The sequence below is a fragment of the Hippopotamus amphibius genome, chromosome 2 (assembly GCF_030028045.1).
Source record: "Hippopotamus amphibius kiboko isolate mHipAmp2 chromosome 2, mHipAmp2.hap2, whole genome shotgun sequence".
Taxonomy (NCBI): domain Eukaryota; kingdom Metazoa; phylum Chordata; class Mammalia; order Artiodactyla; family Hippopotamidae; genus Hippopotamus; species Hippopotamus amphibius.
In genome coordinates this window covers 843,518-859,800 of record NC_080187.1, presented here as the reverse complement: position 1 = coordinate 859,800, position 16,283 = coordinate 843,518, and the positions used below count along the sequence as shown (strand labels likewise).

The following is a 16,283-nucleotide window of genomic DNA, read 5'->3' as shown; positions in this document are numbered from 1 at the left end:
ATGAGGCCAGCTGAGACCTTCTCAGCCTGTACTTGGGAAGGACAACAATACGCCCCAAGGTTTCACTGAAACTCCTTCTTACTTTCCACAAGCCTTAAAGGCTGATTTGGAAGACACAAGGTTTCCTGCAGGCTCTACTCTATTACAAGGAGGATGATTCCCTGCCCTGCACTCCTCCTCAAACCTCTTCACAGGCAGACTGCATCCATCTGTTAAACCTTCTGGTCTTAAAGGGACATAACGTCTGCAGGGAAAACATGCCGTTGCGCAGTATTACGATGGATATTTAGGGCGCAGGATCTCGGGACAAGCATGACATGTGGATCCAGGTGGGCTTCATGGCATCCTGAACTTCCCCAGACCTAAGACGGAGCCCCACCAGCAATGGACTTCTGTACAAAGCAGACGCTGCCAACTTCCCCTCTCTCTCCGTAAAGTAACGTCCCCTCCCCTGGTCTCTGCACATGACTATCATGTGCTATATTCGCACATCCTCAACTGCGGTTCCTCTCCCTTCCCTGAAAACACCCATTTCGCTGATTCCATGGCCGGCTCCTTTGAAGGCGGACGGAACTCCCAGCGCCTCTGCCGCGGGGCCTGCGTGCGCCCCCGGCCCCCCCAGGCCCCGGCGGGGGCGGGGGGCGCAGGGCAGACCCGGGGTCCCGGCCGGAGGGGCGCCCCGCCCACGCGGCGCGGCGGCGGGACCCCTGCCCGGCGTCAGCGCCGCCCCGAGAAGGCCCGGCCGCGCCCCACCGCCCGCGGGCCCTGCGGAGACGCGCGGGGTCGCGCCGCCAGGAAACCCCAGCCGCCGCGCTGGAGCGGAAGTCCGGCCGGCGGCGCGGCCCCCTGGGGCAGATACGCGCAGGCGCGGGCCTGGAGGCCGTGGGGGCGCCGCGCACGCGCGGCGGGGCGGGCAGGCAGGCGCCGCAGGACGTGGGGCCGCACGCCGCAGCGGCGACGGCGCGCGCAGGCGCACTGGCCCTCCGAGGGCGCGGCAGAGGCGCATTGGCGGAGCCGCGCGATGGGCGGGGAGGGGACGGCGGCGCGATGGCCGCCCGCCGGAGTCGGCCCCGCAGGCCTCCCGGCCCCGCTCGGAGCCGGGCCTCCTGACACCGCCGAGAGGCGAGGGCGCCCGGGGCGCCGCCGCGGTCATGTACCCGCCGCCGCCGCCGCGTCGGGACTTCATCTCGGTGACGCTGAGCCCCGGCCGGAGCTACGACGGCGGCCAGGCCCTGAGGCGGCGCTCGTGCTGGCGGGTGAGCGGCGGGCGGGCGGCCGGGCGGGGGCCTCCGGGGCGCGGGCGCGGGCGCGGTGCGGGGGCTGCGGGGCGGCCGGGCATCCTCCGCGGGGCCGTGCGTCCTCGGGTGGGGGCTGCGGGGCGAGGGTTCCCGCCGCGCGCTCTGCAGCGCCCGCTGTCGCCGTCTGTGCCCCCCTTAGAGGTGGAAGCAGCTGTCGCGGCTGCAGCGCAACGTGGTCCTCGTCCTGGTGGCCTTTCTGGGGCTCTGCGGCCTCCTGTCCTACGTCCGCGTGGCCGACGAGTGGACAGGTACCAGCGCCGCGGCCGCGCCGGGGTCCCCGGGGGCCCGGGGCCGGGCGGGGCGCCGGCAGGAGGCGCGGGTCCCCGCCGCGTCTCTCCGGGGAGTGTCCCTGAGGAGGGAAGGCGGGAGCCGCCGGGGGCCCTTCGGGAGGTGGAGCGTGGAGACGCCGCGCATCTGGGTTGCGGGCGGGGATGAGGCCAGAGGCTGCCCGGGGCTCTGGCGAGGGTTCCATGCCCTTTGGCCTTTCCTGAAGTGCTCGCGCTGCGCTTCCCGGAGGCCCCACGCGGCCTTCTCCGTGGGGCGAGAGCCCCCTGGCCGCTGCCCCGCGCGCGCTCTGAAGGTCCTCCCGGGCTCGCCGCGGGCTCGCCGGTGACGTCGGCTCTCCTGTTTAGCCGTGGCCGGCAGGTCGGCAGAAGGGCAGAGGATGAGGCCAGCCCATGCCCCCGTCTTGCCAGCTCCTCGGAGAGCCGCGGATAACCCGGAGGCCTCGGCGGGGGCGTCCCCTCAGGTGCGCTGGGTAAGCGGTAGGTGGCGCGGGCCCCGGGCCGGGCCGCAAGCAGCTGGGGACGGCTCGGGCCGTTCCGGGCAGACTGGGAAGAAGTCTGCTTCTCGTCATCGGTTTGCGGTTCTGACCTCACACTCCTTTCTCTGGGCTGGTGGAGCGGAGGAGCTGTGGGGAGAGGAGGAGGGACAGGCTGTACTTCGCTCCCCTGGCACGTCGGCCGTGCCGGGTCCCATCCCCTTTCTCTAGGAGCCACCGGCTCTTGACGCCGAGGCGGGCGCTCCACTGGGCCTGCCCAGGCGGAGCTGCGGGGGCCCCGAACGTGAGAGCGGGGCGGGACAGAGGTTTGGGGGGGGCGCGGGTGCGGGGTGCCTGTGGTCCAGAAAGCGTGGAGGAAGGGGCGAGGCCTGGTGCTGGGGCGCCCCCAGCCTTCCCCGCTGGGGTGGGGAGAGCACGTGTAGACCAGAGGGCGGTGGGGGCAGCCAGAGAGCCAGGGCAAGTCCCCTGCAGAGGGAGATGGCTCAAGGGGGAACGGGCGTTGAGAACCCGGGGTGCTCTGCACCTGGGGACAGCCTCCACTGCGGGTTGGGGTGTCCATGTGGGCCGAGATCCCCCCAGGGAGGGGATCGTGGGGCAGGTGCTGGCCTCACACCCCCACAGGGCTGCCCGGGGTAGAGACAGGAGGCCGCTGTCAACACGTGAGACGCCAGCACTCGCCCCCAGGACTTGCGTCAGCAACGCGCTAGTTTGGGCCAGACCGCTCTCTTGACCCAGGGGGCCCGGCCCGGTGGGGTGTGAATGCTGGGAAGGAGGCTGTGTTCACGGATCCTCCACCAAGGTTTCCGCGGACGCTGGAAGGCAGAGACGTTCCTGTGTGCGAGGCGGCGTGCTCGTGTCCTGCAGGGGCTGCCGCTTGCTCGCGCTGCGGAGGACTGGCCGGGAGCCAGGAGGCGCGCTGCCCTCCCCACAGCGCTTGGTCACGGGCCTGCCACCTCTGCCCCCACCTTCCGCCTTCTGAGGACGGAGGTGGGGAGTCGGGGTGCAGGCCTGCGACAGTGCTGTCTGCGGCACCCTCCCTGGGGACGTGGTGGCGGGAGTCCTGCCCCGCTGCCCTCAGGTCCCCTCACCCAGAAACGTGTGTCCAGGGCCGCCCACGCCCGATGGCAGAGCGTCCCTCTGGGTCGTCAGGCCAGCAGCTGGCAAGGAAGGGGCTCCTCCCAAAGCGGCGTATCACAGGAACAACGAAAACCCTTTCCTCTGGGAAGCGGCAGCTGCCAGCCAGCCCGCAGCGCTCCCTGCACGCGCCGGGTCTGACGGGGGGCAGCGTCCCAGGTGGACGATGGGACCATTTCACGCGTGGCCCTCGTCTCTGTCCAGAAGCCTCCAAGGCATGTGCGGCGGGGACCACCCAACCTGCAGATGCGAGCCCCCGAGGGAGACGTCAAGGAGAGGCAGCCAGAAGCGGCGCAGGGGAGGGCGGAGGCGGCAGGCGAGGCCCGCCGGGAAGACACGGCGCCGAGGAACGGCGGCAGGTGCCGGCGGCAGGGCAGTCATGCGTGCACGTGGGACCCCAGGGGCTTTCTGCCTCTCTGTCTCTTTGGTGTTTCTTTTCCTGAAAACGAAGAGAACCAGCTTGATCCCTCACACGCGTTTTCCTTCTTCCCAGACAGCGTGTGTCCCGTGGGGACTACGGGCGGGGAGGAGGGGAGGGGTGCCCGGCTCGCTCGTGGCCTCCGGGTCCTCCGCGTGGTGGGCGAGTCTGAGCCCCAGCTGGGTGGCGGCCTGGGGGCATCAGCAGCTCTGGCCCAGCTCTGAGCGCTCTCCCTCCTCTTCCTCCAGCTGGAGGGGCGCAGAGACTGAGCCGGAGCAGACCACCCAGCTCCCGTCGAGAAAGGCAGAGGTGCCCCCTAGGCCTCCCCCACAGGCCCAGAGGATGCAGAACTCTCCAGGTAAGGTCCCACCTGGTCCTTCTCGGGCCTCCCCTGGGCGCTCTGAGGGAGGGGGGTGTGGCGGAGCCGTGGACACGCGTGTTCTGCGCGGTCGCCCCGTGTGTGTGCGTGGTCCCCCTACGTGTGGCGAGAAGCCGCCTCTGGCCACGCCCTGAGGGCACCTGGGGAAGTGTCCGAGCGGCCTTGGCGGTGTCCGCTCCCCGTTTTGCTGCCTTTGGAAGTGGCCGCAGCGGATCGGACAGGACTCGCGCACCGCCAGGCGAGGTGTTCTTGTCCAGATCACCAGGGCCCGTGACATTTGATGTCCCCAAACCGGACCGCACAGCGCAGCCGTACAGGTCCCGCGGCCTCTGATCTGTGTCCCTGCGCCCAGGAGGGTGGGCCCCGCCGGGTCCTGGTGGAGGCAGATGGGCCCGGGCCAGGCGGCGGGTCCAGTTGGGACCTTGCCCGCGGCCCACGGTGCCCCACATCAGCCTCACTCGCCGTGGGGCCGCAGGACAGCTTGTCCAGGCAGCCACACCCACTGCCCTCCTCGCAGCATCGCAGAACGAGCGCCAGCAGGCCGTCGTCGAAGCCTTCCGCCACGCGTGGGCCGGGTACCGCAAGTTCGCCTGGGGCCACGACGAGCTGAAGCCGGTGTCCAAGTCCTTCAGCGAGTGGTTCGGCCTCGGGCTCACGCTGATCGACGCCCTGGACACCATGTGGATTTTGGGTCTGAAGAAAGGTATCTGCTCACCCCTGGCCTGGGGCTAAGCTCTCGTGCCTGACCCTCGGGCCGATCGCACCGGGCCTTGGGTGTGTCCACGCGCCGTGTCCTGCTGGGGTGCGCCTCCCCTCGTCCTGGGCGCCAGGGTGGCCGTGCTGGCCATGGGCAGTTCCTCTGTCCCCTCACGTCCAGGCGCCCCCAGGATATCAGGGCAGGCGTCCCCTGCGCCTCCTGGCGAGAGCCGAGAGCCGTGGGTGGCCATCTGGGGCCGCTTCCAGCTCATGTTTCTTTTCACGTGGGGAGGGGCGCTGTGGTGGGAGGTGACACGTGCTCCAGCAGAGCCGCCAGCACCCCGAATCTCTCCCTAACACCCTCGTGCCACGCAGACGGGGCTGAGTTGGGATGATGTGTCTTTAGGTGTTCCTAAACTGGCATTTTAAGCATCTGCCTTGAAGGGCTAAGGACCGCCTGGCACCCACTTACCCTCGTGGTCCTTTGTAGCGTGGCTTTGATTGTGGAGACGTGGCCTGACGCTGCACGGCCTTTCCCCAGCTGCACGGTGGCTCCGTTTTTTCTGTGGAATTGGAAGACTTTGGGGTCCCCCGCGCGCCCCCCCCCCCCCCGCATTGCACTAGGAAGTGACGTTGGAACCCTGCAGGGATGCCCGTAGCCTCAGAGGGAGCGAGGGGTCAGGGAAGCGCTGGAGCTATTGATTTGTTCCTGTACCTCTGCTGTTTCACGTGGTAGAGTTTGAAGAAGCCAGGAAGTGGGTGTCCAAGAGGTTATCGTTTCAGAAAAACGTGGACGTCAACCTGTTTGAGAGCACGATCCGCATCCTGGGGGGGCTTCTGAGTGCCTTCCACCTGTCCGGGGACGCCCTCTTCCTGAAGAAGGCCGTGAGTGTCCCGGCCCGAGGTCGGCTCGCGTCCTGGGGGGGCTGGGGTCTTGGGCGCTCCACAGCGGACCCTTTTCTCGTGGGATCAGGGTGGGGGCGTTTGCTTCCAGTGCTCTCCTCCCACGTCCTTGAGTCTGTCTCCGTACCCGTGCGTGGCTGCAGCGGCCCCGTCGCCAGCCCTGCCGCCTGCAGGCAAGGTCATCCGGGGCTGGTCGGGCCCAGCTCAGTGTTGGCAGCTGTTCAGGGCTGGGGCCCCCGAAGCCAGCACAGTCGTGTCTCTGCACTGGATTAGACGCAGACGGGTGACGGGTTGGGGTGGTGCCGTGGAGCCAGGCCGCGGTGGGACCGGAGGCGCTGACTCACCGCCGTGGTGTGTGGCAGGAGGATTTGGGGAGGCGCTTACTGCCTGCGTTCCAGACACCCTCGAAGGTCCCGTACTCCGACGTGAACATCGGCACGGGAGCTGCCCACCCGCCCCGCTGGACGTCGGACAGCACGGTGGCCGAGGTGACGAGCATTCAGCTGGAGTTCCGAGAGCTCACGCGTCTCACGGGAGATAAGAGGTTCCAGGTACGCAGGGACTGTGCTTCTGGCGGCAGCGGAGTTGCCCGCGTGGCTCCTGCTGGTGGTGGGGCCGGCACGTCACGTGGACGGAGGGCTGACGTCCGTGTAGCGCCTGCAGCGGTGTCTGCTCGCCCACCTCGGGCAGGGCCCCGCTGTGGACCATCTCTGCTCGTGGGTCGTTCTCTAAGGTTGACTTCATTCTGTCAGCTTTTCTCAGATCTTTTGTTGTCAGTTGACGTTTAGTTTATACGTCGAGAGATCCAGTGTTCTTACGTGCACGTTGAGTGTGCTTGCGTGTTTGTGACCAGGATTGTCACGTGAATACAGAGCGTTCCCCCCCCACGCTGGGGTCCCCACACTCTCCTCCGACGCCTCCTCGGCAGCTGCACACGGACGGGGCTCTGGCTCGGTCTCCAGCCCGGACGGTTCCCCTGCCTCCTGTAGTGGCTGCATCTGGGTGTCGAGGGACCACGATGCCCTCGGGGTTGCGGGGTTGCTCAGGGTCCTTCCTCTCCGAGCCCAGACAGGCCTCGGAGGGTGGGTGGACCGCGTGTCTGGCCGGTCACCTGCTGAGCTTTGGACCGTGTGCCACGGGCATCCTGACAGCCGGGCTCCTGTCTGGGTCCAGCCCGGCACCCACCTCCCTCTGCTGTCTGGGCGGCACGCGTACCTCCTAGTGAGTGTGTCTTGTCGGATTTGGCTTTTGTAACTGTTTGTTGTGTGTCTTCCACGTGCACGCTGGGCTCTGTGTGCACAGAAGTGTGTCGTCGGGGCCTCTGCCTGTTACCGGACAGAAGGGGCCGTGTGCCGCTGTGTCGTCAGGACACAGTCGCGCTATGTTGGCCACTCGGTCCTAAGACGTCCCTGCAGGAGGGGGCTGAGCGCCGTCACGGGGGTCGCTTCACCCCGAGGTCGGGCCCGTCGAGGCGGCCGCGTCTGGAGGAGGCCGGCCCCCCTGCAGCCGCCGCTCAGCGCCCGCCCCTCGTGTGCGCAGGAGGCGGTGGAGGAGGTGACGAGGCACGTGCACGCGCTGCGGGGCAAGAAGGACGGGCTGGTGCCCATGTTCATCAGCACCAGCAGCGGCCTCTTCACCCACCTGGGCGTGTTCACTCTGGGCGCCAGGGCCGACAGCTACTACGAGTACCTGCTGAAGCAGTGGGTCCAGGGCGGCAAGGAGGAGACGCAGTGAGGCCCGTTTCTCTGCCTTCGGGGCGGCCCCCAGCGCTCGGGGTGGCGGGAACCTTCGGCAGCTGCGCCTGCCCGGGGCCCCTCCGGGCCTGTGCGGAGCCGGGCGGCCACGGGGGTCCACGGCTCATCGGCGCCGGGCGGCCGCGGTCTTCCTCGGGGTCGTGGCAGCTGCTCTGCCCGTCTGCTCCCGCCGGGAGGCGGCCAGGGCTGTCCCGTCTTCCTTGCGCTCAGAGCCTTGACACGGAACACTCACCCTTTCCCGGAGAGCGGCCCAGTCGCTCCTTGTCCAGTTTGGGAAATGGGGATAAAACCTCACGAGGGCCCTGGGATCCCCTCAAGTCTCAAGCCCCAAGCCCGGGGGTGGCTGTGACCTAGAATCGAGGGCTGGGGGCAGCTCCAGGCTGTCGCCGTGGGTGAGACGAGGGTGTCACCAACTGGGGAGCCTGCCGGCTGGTTCAGAGAACCGCGGTGGGCGTGTTGGGGCCTGGGGCTTGGCAGAGGATGGGCTCCAGTGGTGCCTTGGGGCCGTGGAGGCAACAGAAGGCCACCTCCACGGGGCCTCCGTGCTGAGACGGGCGGGGTGCCACTCCAGAGAGGGTCAGGCCTCACAGCCACGGGAATGGGGACGGGAGCTCAGGGTTGAGCCACGTCCACGAACGCTGGGGGCTGTGCACCCACCTGTCCCGAGCACAGAGCCCTGCTGGTCTGCACAGGCTGCTGGAGGACTACCTCGAGGCCGTGGAGGGCATCAAAAAACACCTGCTGCGCAGATCTGAACCCGGGAAGCTGACCTTCGTGGGGGAACTCGCCCACGGCCGATTCAGCGCCAAAATGGTGAGCAGCAGCGGGCTGTGACACGGCCTGGGAGGGGCTCTGGGGCCCCCCCTTCATCCTTGATGTCTGCCGGCTCCGAGAGTCACACGTTAGAGGGAACCGTGTGCTGTCACGGGTGGACGTGGGCTGCGTGGCCTCGGCGGTCCCGTGGTGGCCGGGGGAGCAGAGGTCTGTGGGGTGTTGGGGCCCCTTCCCCAGAGCCCCCTCCTCCCCCCAGGGCCCCTTGCCTGCTCCAGGGGAACCCCCTTCCTGGCTCCCCCCACCTCCTGCGCTCCTGCAGCTGGTGCTCCCTGGTCGAGTGGGGCAGGGCACTGGGGAGACGCGGCTCTGTTCCCCAGGAGACGGGGTCCTTACAGCACAGTCTCCCGTACCTGTGTGGGACGCTCCGTGCGTGGCCTGCGGTTCAGTTCCTCTCGGAGCCCTGCTGGCACCCAGGCCTGTTGGCTGCGGGGGACGTGGGAGGCCTGCTCGCGCTGGGCCCCGGAGGAGCCCGGGAGGCTGCAGGCCCGTGGTGGTGAGGCGCCCCTCTGATCTCAGGACCACCTGGTGTGCTTCCTGCCGGGGACGCTGGCTCTGGGCGCCCACCACGGCCTGCCTGCCGACCACATGGAGCTGGCCCGGGCGCTCATGGACACCTGCTACCAGATGAACCGTCAGATGGAGACGGGGCTGAGCCCCGAAATCGCGCACTTCAACCTGCACCCCGAGAAGTCCCATAAGGACGTGCAGGTCAAGGTGAGCCATCCTGGGGCCGGAGGCCGGCGGGGTTCGGGGGGGTAGGGCGAGAGGCGCGGCTAATCCTGAGCCTGTGCTCCTCCCCAGGCGGGCGACAGACACAACCTGCTGCGGCCCGAGACGGTGGAGAGCCTGTTCTACCTGCACCGCCTCACGGGCGACCGCAAGTACCAGGACTGGGGCTGGGAGATCCTGCTCAGCTTCAACACGCACACGAGGGTGAGCGCCCGCCCGCCGTGCGGGCCCCACTGCCGGGCCGCCCTCAAGGGTCAGGGCGCACAGGACCCGGGCTCCAGGGGGCCGGGGCATCCCTCTTTCCTGTGTTGGGGGCCAGCCTGGGTGGGGAGGGTCCCTGCAGTGGCCTGAGAGGCACAGAGCGTGTCCCTCCTGGGTCGTCCGTGTGGCCTGGGCAACACTTTTCCACCCAGGGTGACCTCTGGCCTGCTGCTCCCCAGGGCGGATGCTGTGACACCCACACACCCCCCACCCAACTCCTCTGCACACCCCCACCCTGCCCTGCCGTGTTCAGGCCCAGCCGCCTGACTCAACAGCCAAGGCCACGGCTCAGGGAAGGTCCTACCCCGCCCAGGGCCCGCCGCCCGCACCGGCAGATCGGAGACTTGACCTGTGCCCTGTGGCAGGCGAGGTGGTGGCGGGTGACCTCAGGGCCTTTTCAAGGCCTGCACAGGTCCTGGAGGTGGCACTTTTCTCCGGTCACTTGAGGGCTGCTGGCATCCCCCAGGCGGTCTCTGGAGGACGCGCCGCTGAACTCCAGGGCGGCCGGTCCCCTCGTGGGCCTTGGTGTCCTCCCCTCCCCAGACCCTGCCCTGGGAGGCCGCGTGTGGTGCGGTGGGGCAGGGGGCGCCGGAGGGTGCCTCCGGCTGGCAGCTCTCGAGAAGGCTGAGCCTGCCTTGTGACACTGTGGCCTCGGCGCTCGTGCAGGTCCCTTCGGGCGGCTACTCTTCCATCAGCAACGTGCAGGACCCCCACAACCCCCAGCCCAGGGACAAGATGGAGAGCTTCTTTCTGGGGGAGACGCTCAAGTACCTGTACCTGCTCTTCTCCGACGACCCGGACCTGCTCAGCCTGGACACCTACGTGTTCAACACAGAGGCTCACCCCCTGCCCATCTGGGCCCCCGCCTAGGGTGGGATGGCTCCCAGGGGGGTGCCGCCCGGGGAACCGACGCGTCCTGTCAGAGAGAGTGCCTGTCGGCAGGACCAAGGCCCTGAGCTTGGCTGTGCAGGGTTCACCCAGCTGGCCGGACGTGCTCTAGGCCGGGCCGATGACAGAGACCCGTGGGCGACCGGGCCAGGACGTCTCGGGGCCTCGCTGCTCAGGGTGGCCGCTGGGCACCGGTGTTCTGCCGCTGGTCCCGGGCTCCTTGCCTGGTTCTCGTCGGGACACGGTTAGGAACAACTAGGAATAAATCAGCGCTGTGATTCGGGGAGGTCCCGTCCACCCGGGGAGCCTCTTGCTTCTTCCTGAGAAAATCCCATCACGACTACATTCCTGAAGCCTGAAGACCTGCCTGCTGGTCATGCAGGGCCTCCTAGGGGTCCCGGGCCCCCTGGTGGTCCCAGGCCACTCGGGGTCCCCAGAGCCCATGATGTGATCAGAGACAGGAGCTGAGGGGACGGCCCGGGTGCAGCTCAGCCTCGGGGCCTCACAGCCTGTCCACACGCCCTGATCCGGAGGTCTCGGGGCACCCGTGCGCTCACGGGGATCGGGCCCCTGGCTGACTGTGGTGTTTACACATTGGACTCAGGGATCCTCCCCCTGCCTTTGCAGGGGCTGGGCGGGGCTGGGCAGGCCAGTTCACCTGCTCCCGGGCCAGCCAAATAGATGGACTTTTCAGTCGGGATAAAAGTACATTTGTTCCAACTGGTATTCCCTACGTATGTTTCCTGAAGCGCCGGTGTGGCACGTGGGCTGGGGGTCAGGTCTGCCCTGTGTCCAGAGCCAGCTTTGTCTCTGTCTTTGGAGGTAGATTGAAAGTGTTGGGGGTGAGGATGTGCCCGTGCTGGTTGCAGGTGCCAGTGGGCAGGGCGGGCTCCCGGTGCTCTGCCTGCTTCCCTGGTGTCTGGAGGTGTCCATGCCTGGGGCTTCTCAGGGTGCATGGTTGTCCTGTCTTGTACCTTTTCTTTAGCAGGCAGCGCCTGTGCCTTAGGACTGACCTGACCCTGGGTGGTTTTCCAGAGAGAAGCCAGAACCCTGGATCTGGACTGGCCCCAGATCCCAGTGACCTTGTAGGACAGGCCAGCCCTTTCTCTGTGTTCCGCTTGAGGAGACGTGATTCTTGTTCCGAGAAGCCTCTGCACAGGCACCGGCCCCAGGGTCAGGCAGGCAGGGCCTGGCGCCTTCCGTGTGCGTCTTGTGGGGCCGCCGTCCTCCACTTACCCACGGGCCCCGCACCGTCTGTGCGCAGGTGTGTGACACCTGTCTCTGCATTGGCTTCTCGCCCTGCCCTTTGTGGCTGTGGCCATGTCCGTCTGCCTGGCAGGTCTCCCAGCTGGAAGGTGTGCTGTACTCCCTGTCACTATTCCCCTTCTGGCCTGCTACCAGCCTGGGAGCCCCTTGGGCCGTGGTAGGTGTGGGACCTGGGACAGCAGGGTGCCCACTCAGTGGTCTGCTGCCCAGCGGGCCTGAGTCACCGAGTGAAGCAGACCCCACCCCTCACCCAGGTCTGGCCCCAAGCAGGTGGACTTGAGGGATGCAGAGCTCTGCAGACACTGCAGTGGTTGGGGATGAAGAGGATGAAGGGGACAGCTGAGAAGGGAGGTGCAGAATCGCTGGGGTGGGCTCTTATGGTGTCGCAGATTGCCTGCCGCAGGAAAGGCCAGCGTCCCCCGTCACTCAAGACTGTATATGGGAACTGAGGATTTTATTAACAGCTGAGTTTAGGAGATGGTGTGAGCATCTTCACTGTGTCCCAGGCCTCAGACCAGATGGGTCAGGATGTGCCTGACAGGCCAGCAGTGTTTCTCCAGCTTCCCTCAGGCAAGGCCCTGCCCCCCCCCGCACCCCTCCCCCCAGCCGAGCTCCTCCCCGACTTCTCCCTGACGCTCCTCAGGCTCCCAGCAAGTCCCCCCGGTCCTCCTGAGGGAGCAGCCCTCAGCCTCTGAGCCCCTCGTGCTGTGCCGGCTGCAGCTGCTGCTCGTGCCTGGCTGCCTCCACCCACTTGCTGATGAGGGTGGCCTCTAGCCTGCGCGCCTCCACGACAGAGTCAGGGTCTGCTGGGTGGGATGCTCTGAGGAGTGGGCACAGGGAGCACTCAGCAGGGCTGGCAGGCCTGAGCCTCACACCACCCTCCCCCACGTCCAGCCGTTGGCCCAGGCCAGGCACTGCGCCCCCTCCCCGGGCAGAACCGCACCTGAGGTCCAGGTGATGTGCTGCCCCGTGGATGGTGATGGCGAGGACTGCCGCACTCAGGTTGCTCTGAATCTGTATCGTGGAAGGAGCCTCCGTGTCAGGGGTACACAGTGTGCTCTGGGCCTCAGCCTCCCAGCACAACCTGTTGGATGGCTGCATGCCCCAGCTTGAGGGGTGCAGTTAAAGCAGTAGCTTGAGGTGACTGCATAGCCTTGAATGGTCCCATTAGAAATGAAAGGTGAAGATGAATGAGCCAGTTGTCAGGTTACCATAAGAAGTGAGGAATAGAACCAACAAAGGGAGAGGAGGAATCAATGGAGATTGGACCAAAAACAGGAGGTCCAGAGCAAAAGAGCAATAGGACCCACACAGGGGCAGGGACTTCCCAGCCATGACTCACCCCTCCCCCTGCCCAGGGGTCCAGGTCACCGTTGGAGAAGATGATGTTGCTGGCAGCTCTGAGGTCTGAAAGGGACAGAGCAAGCAGTGGTGGGGACTGGGTGGGGCCCCCCCAATTTGTGACCCAGGGACTGGATCAGACTCCAGATGTATCCCTGGAGTGTGGGAAACAGAGCCAGCTCAGTGCAGGGGGAAAGAGGCTGCCCCCAGCCCTGCCTTGGGCCTTACCGCCCCCCCCAAAGCTGGTCTGCAGCCAGTCCCGCCGGGGCCACACGCCCCACGTGTCCAGGCAATACTGCTGGCGCAGGGCTTCAGTGAAAGGCAGGTCAGGGAAGATGTCCGACACGTTGTTGCTGGAAAACGTCAGGTTGATCTCAGTGCAGGCCTGCAGGACACCCGCACAACGGTCAGGCTGGGGGGCCAGGACAGCACGTGCAGCAACCCACAGCCGGCAGTGCCAGGCCCTCCGTCCCCATACCTGGTAGTCCCAGGCCTTGGCGTCAGGGCCCAAGCCGCAGCCCGTGGGGTCCGCACAGGGCTGGTACTGCAGGTAGATGTCATAGCAGGGCCTTGTGCTCGAGGCATTGTACACCAGCCCTGGGGGAGAGGGGTGCCGGGGCTGGGTGCCTGGACACACATGCTGCCCCCTTAGAGGGGTCCTGTGGGCCCGGTGAGGAGTGGGGTGGCTGGGGTCCGAACTGTCCGCTCCCGCCCTGGCTGCTGAGGGCCGCTGGGTCAGCCCACTTGGGGGGTTGGGGTGGGCTGTGCTGCCCTTTGCACCAGGGTCCTTCCAGAGGCCCTCGGAGCTGCACTCCCCAGGCTGGCCACAAGGGGGGTGGCCACATCCTCCCCTCAAAGGCCGAGCGCAGGCTTCTGTGCTCCCTGCCCCACACTGCCCTCGCTGGCTGCCGCCCACCCGCGCCCACACCAACACGGGGCCCCTCAGCTCGGCGCCGGTCTGGGCAGGTGGGCAGACGCACCGGCCAGTGATCGGAGCCCCTTGATCCTCTGGCTCTCACTCAGCAGCCGGTCACAGCCAACCTGGGGGCGCCAGCAGAGCACTCAGCCGGCCACCCCCTCCCCCCTCGGAGCCCTTCCCTGGTCCCAGGCCCCAGAGTGGGGGCCAGGCCCCAAGGCTGGCCAGCCCTGACCACCCCAGGGCAGCCGGGCTCTTCCCCGTCCACAGGACCCTGTCCTCCCCAGTGGCCGGCAGCGGGGGAGGATGCCTTGCCTTGACGGGGTTGGCGGGGAGGTACCCCAGGAAGTCGGTGGGGTACGGGTAGTCCATCATGGCCAGCAGGGTGAAGGCATTGCGGGCGAACCCGAAGAGCTGGGCCAGGTCCTCCGGGCTGGACAGCGCCTGGCACGTGCCGAACTCCTGGCTGACCGTGTCGTAGGCTGCCAGGAGGGGCAGGACAAGGGCCTGTGGAGGCTGCAGGCACATACTGGGGAGAGGGGATGGGGGCGGGGAGGCAGGGGCGGCTTCCTCACCTCCCTGTAGGAACAAGTCCTTGATTTGCTGGAAGGCGTCCCGCACGGCCTGGGCACACTTGGGACTCTGGCCCTCAAAGTCCTGGAGGAAGGAAGGGTGTGGCTGCACCTGCCGCCTGGGCTGCCTGGGGGGCGGGGGGCGGGGGGCAGGGGGGTGGCCGGGGGCCTGCGGCTCACTCACCGCCGAGACATCCCGGAAGAACTGGTAGGGGTCACCGAGGCCTGCCACGGCGACGACAGGGGCGCTGGCGGCCAGCGCCCCCGCCACGAGGTGGGGGTACTTGATCCTCATGTAGGCGCTGAGCATCCCCCCGTAGCTGGGCGGGGGTGCAGGGTTAACGTGCGGTCCCCCACCCCACCCCCTCCTGCCCCAGGGCAACTTGGCAGCAACCTCTCACCCACCGGGACGCACCCCCGACGCCTGCCTCCTCTCTCCCTTCTCAGAGGCGCCCACGCCGTGCCCCCGAAGGAACCGACACTTCTAAGACCCACAAGAATTCTGGGCGGGGCCAAACAAGTGTTTGTTCCAGGAGAGAAAGGAGACAGGGACGCACCTCCCGCCAAAGGCGATGGCGGGGGCGTCCTGGGCCCCAAGTGTCTGCCGTAGCACCCGGAGCAGCTCCGCGAAGTCAGCCAGGGCCTGCTCCACCGTCAGCAGCTCCGTGTACCCTCGCCACGTGGACCGCTCGCCGAATGGGAGCGATTTTCCGTAGTACCGCTGTGGACAGGCGACCAGGGAACACTGACCCCGCGCCCCCGGTCCGGCCCCCACCCCCGCCCTCAGCCCCGGCCGGTACCCACGTGCTCAGCAAAGACGACCAGGGCCCCCTGCTGCGCCGCCAGCTCCAGGATGAACCCCGAGTTGTTGGCGAAGGACCACACGTCCCCCTCGTTGCCCGTGTAGAAGAATATGGGCCCCTCGCCCCGCTTCCAGAACGTCTCTGTCGGGTGGAGGCGAGGGGGTGGGTGAGGCGAGGGGCGGCCACCTCACCCGGCAGCAGGAGCCGTCCGCAGGGCCACCTCACCCGACAGCAGGAACCGCTGGCCGAAGGTCTTGTTCCCAAACCTCTCGAAGTTGAAGTGGTCCAGGAGCTGCTCGAAGTAGGCCTCCTGGAAGTCAGGGTCCGCGGCTCTGTGGGCTGGAGGGCACGGCGCTCAGCAGAGGGGACCCAGGGGAGCGGGCTGGGGGGCCCGCGGGCCGGCACTCACCCCCGGCCTCCAGGCTGCGCAGTCGCAGCGCCAGCAGCAGGGCCAGGGCCCAGCGCAGGGCCGCCCGCCGCTGGGCGCTCAGGTCCATCTTGCCCGGCAGCTTCGGGTCAGGTGGGTGAGATCACGTGACCAGCGGGACCCCTCACGTGACCGCCTGGGCGGGGCTGTGAGCAGTGCCGCCAGGCTTCCGGGTCCTTCCTTCTGGGTCCTCAAGCTTCCGGCGCCCCTGTGTCACCATGGAGACGGTCACCATGGGGATACAGGAAGTGGGTTGAGGGCTCAAGGGCCTGGCACTGGGGTGGGGGACGTGCCTGCCCAGAAACCCGTCCTCCAATGGCCACTGCCGAGGCCCGCGCGCCGTGCCATGCACACATTCAGCCCTCCCGGCCACACGGCCAAGTCCAGGGTCGGGTCCCCTGTGGGCAGGCCCGGGGGAGGGGCGCACTCGAGGGCAGGGTTGGGGACCGCTGCCTGACCAACCCCTGAGGGGGAGAGAGGGAGCCTTAGAAAGACAGGGGTGCAGGGTCTGTCGAAGAGGGTCAGTGGCTCTCAGAAAGGAGCCCAGCCTGTCCAAGCGACAGTGAGGGCCTTTGTGGCTGGGGCAGGGACGGGGCAGGCGAGCCGGGGCCTCGGAGCCCAGGCAGGAGTTCGGGCAGCCTGTGGGGGTGGAGAAGGCTAGGAGGACGAGGCTGGGATCTGGGACCCTCTGCCCTTCCCCTCAGGCCAGCCCCCTCACGGGCTCCTCAGTACCCAGAGGGCAGAAGGGCCCCCTCTCCCCCAGTGCCAGTCCAGGGCCTGGCGAGGGGCGGACACGCAGAGCTGGGCGGTCTGCTCGGCACAGGTGGGGATGGACCACAGTCCCGCTGGGGATGAGGGCAGGGAGCCAGGCCCAGAGCAGGTT

The 16,283-nt window shown here is 67.7% G+C and overlaps 2 protein-coding genes across 9 annotated transcripts; one reads left to right on the top strand and one right to left on the bottom strand.

Moving 5' to 3' along the window:
• Positions 1-1,122: 1,122 nt before the first annotated feature.
• MAN1B1 (mannosidase alpha class 1B member 1) lies at positions 1,123-10,792 on the top strand. 4 transcript variants are annotated; one of them, XM_057723286.1, is made up of 13 exons: positions 1,123-1,256; positions 1,438-1,546; positions 1,931-2,046; positions 3,421-3,572; positions 3,880-3,989; positions 4,528-4,713; positions 5,443-5,591; positions 5,972-6,160; positions 7,149-7,339; positions 8,056-8,176; positions 8,714-8,911; positions 8,999-9,130; positions 9,854-10,792. In XM_057723286.1, the coding sequence occupies exons 1-13, from the start codon at positions 1,152-1,154 to the stop codon at positions 10,055-10,057; spliced, it is 1,962 nt and encodes a 653-aa protein (XP_057579269.1). In that variant the 5' UTR covers positions 1,123-1,151; the 3' UTR covers positions 10,058-10,792. The 4 variants fall into 4 exon arrangements, with proteins under 4 accessions (XP_057579269.1, XP_057579271.1, XP_057579268.1 ...); XM_057723288.1 differs by having other exon boundaries at positions 3,418-3,572; XM_057723285.1 differs by having other exon boundaries at positions 1,931-2,055.
• Positions 10,793-11,780: 988 nt separating this feature from the next.
• DPP7 (dipeptidyl peptidase 7) lies at positions 11,781-15,488 on the bottom strand. 5 transcript variants are annotated; one of them, XM_057725177.1, is made up of 13 exons: positions 15,383-15,488; positions 15,199-15,312; positions 14,975-15,114; positions 14,728-14,891; positions 14,355-14,490; positions 14,174-14,255; positions 13,914-14,080; positions 13,663-13,723; positions 13,161-13,279; positions 12,911-13,067; positions 12,684-12,748; positions 12,285-12,355; positions 11,781-12,161 (listed from the first exon to the last, which is right to left on the bottom strand). In XM_057725177.1, exons 1-13 carry the CDS (start codon positions 15,468-15,470, stop codon positions 12,026-12,028), a joined length of 1,500 nt encoding a protein of 499 aa, XP_057581160.1. In that variant the 5' UTR covers positions 15,471-15,488; the 3' UTR covers positions 11,781-12,025. The 5 variants fall into 5 exon arrangements, with proteins under 5 accessions (XP_057581160.1, XP_057581161.1, XP_057581162.1 ...); XM_057725178.1 differs by having other exon boundaries at positions 14,355-14,472; positions 15,383-15,481; XM_057725179.1 differs by lacking the exon at positions 13,663-13,723 and having other exon boundaries at positions 13,914-14,105; positions 15,383-15,481.
• Between the last annotated feature and the right edge of the window lie 795 nt (positions 15,489-16,283).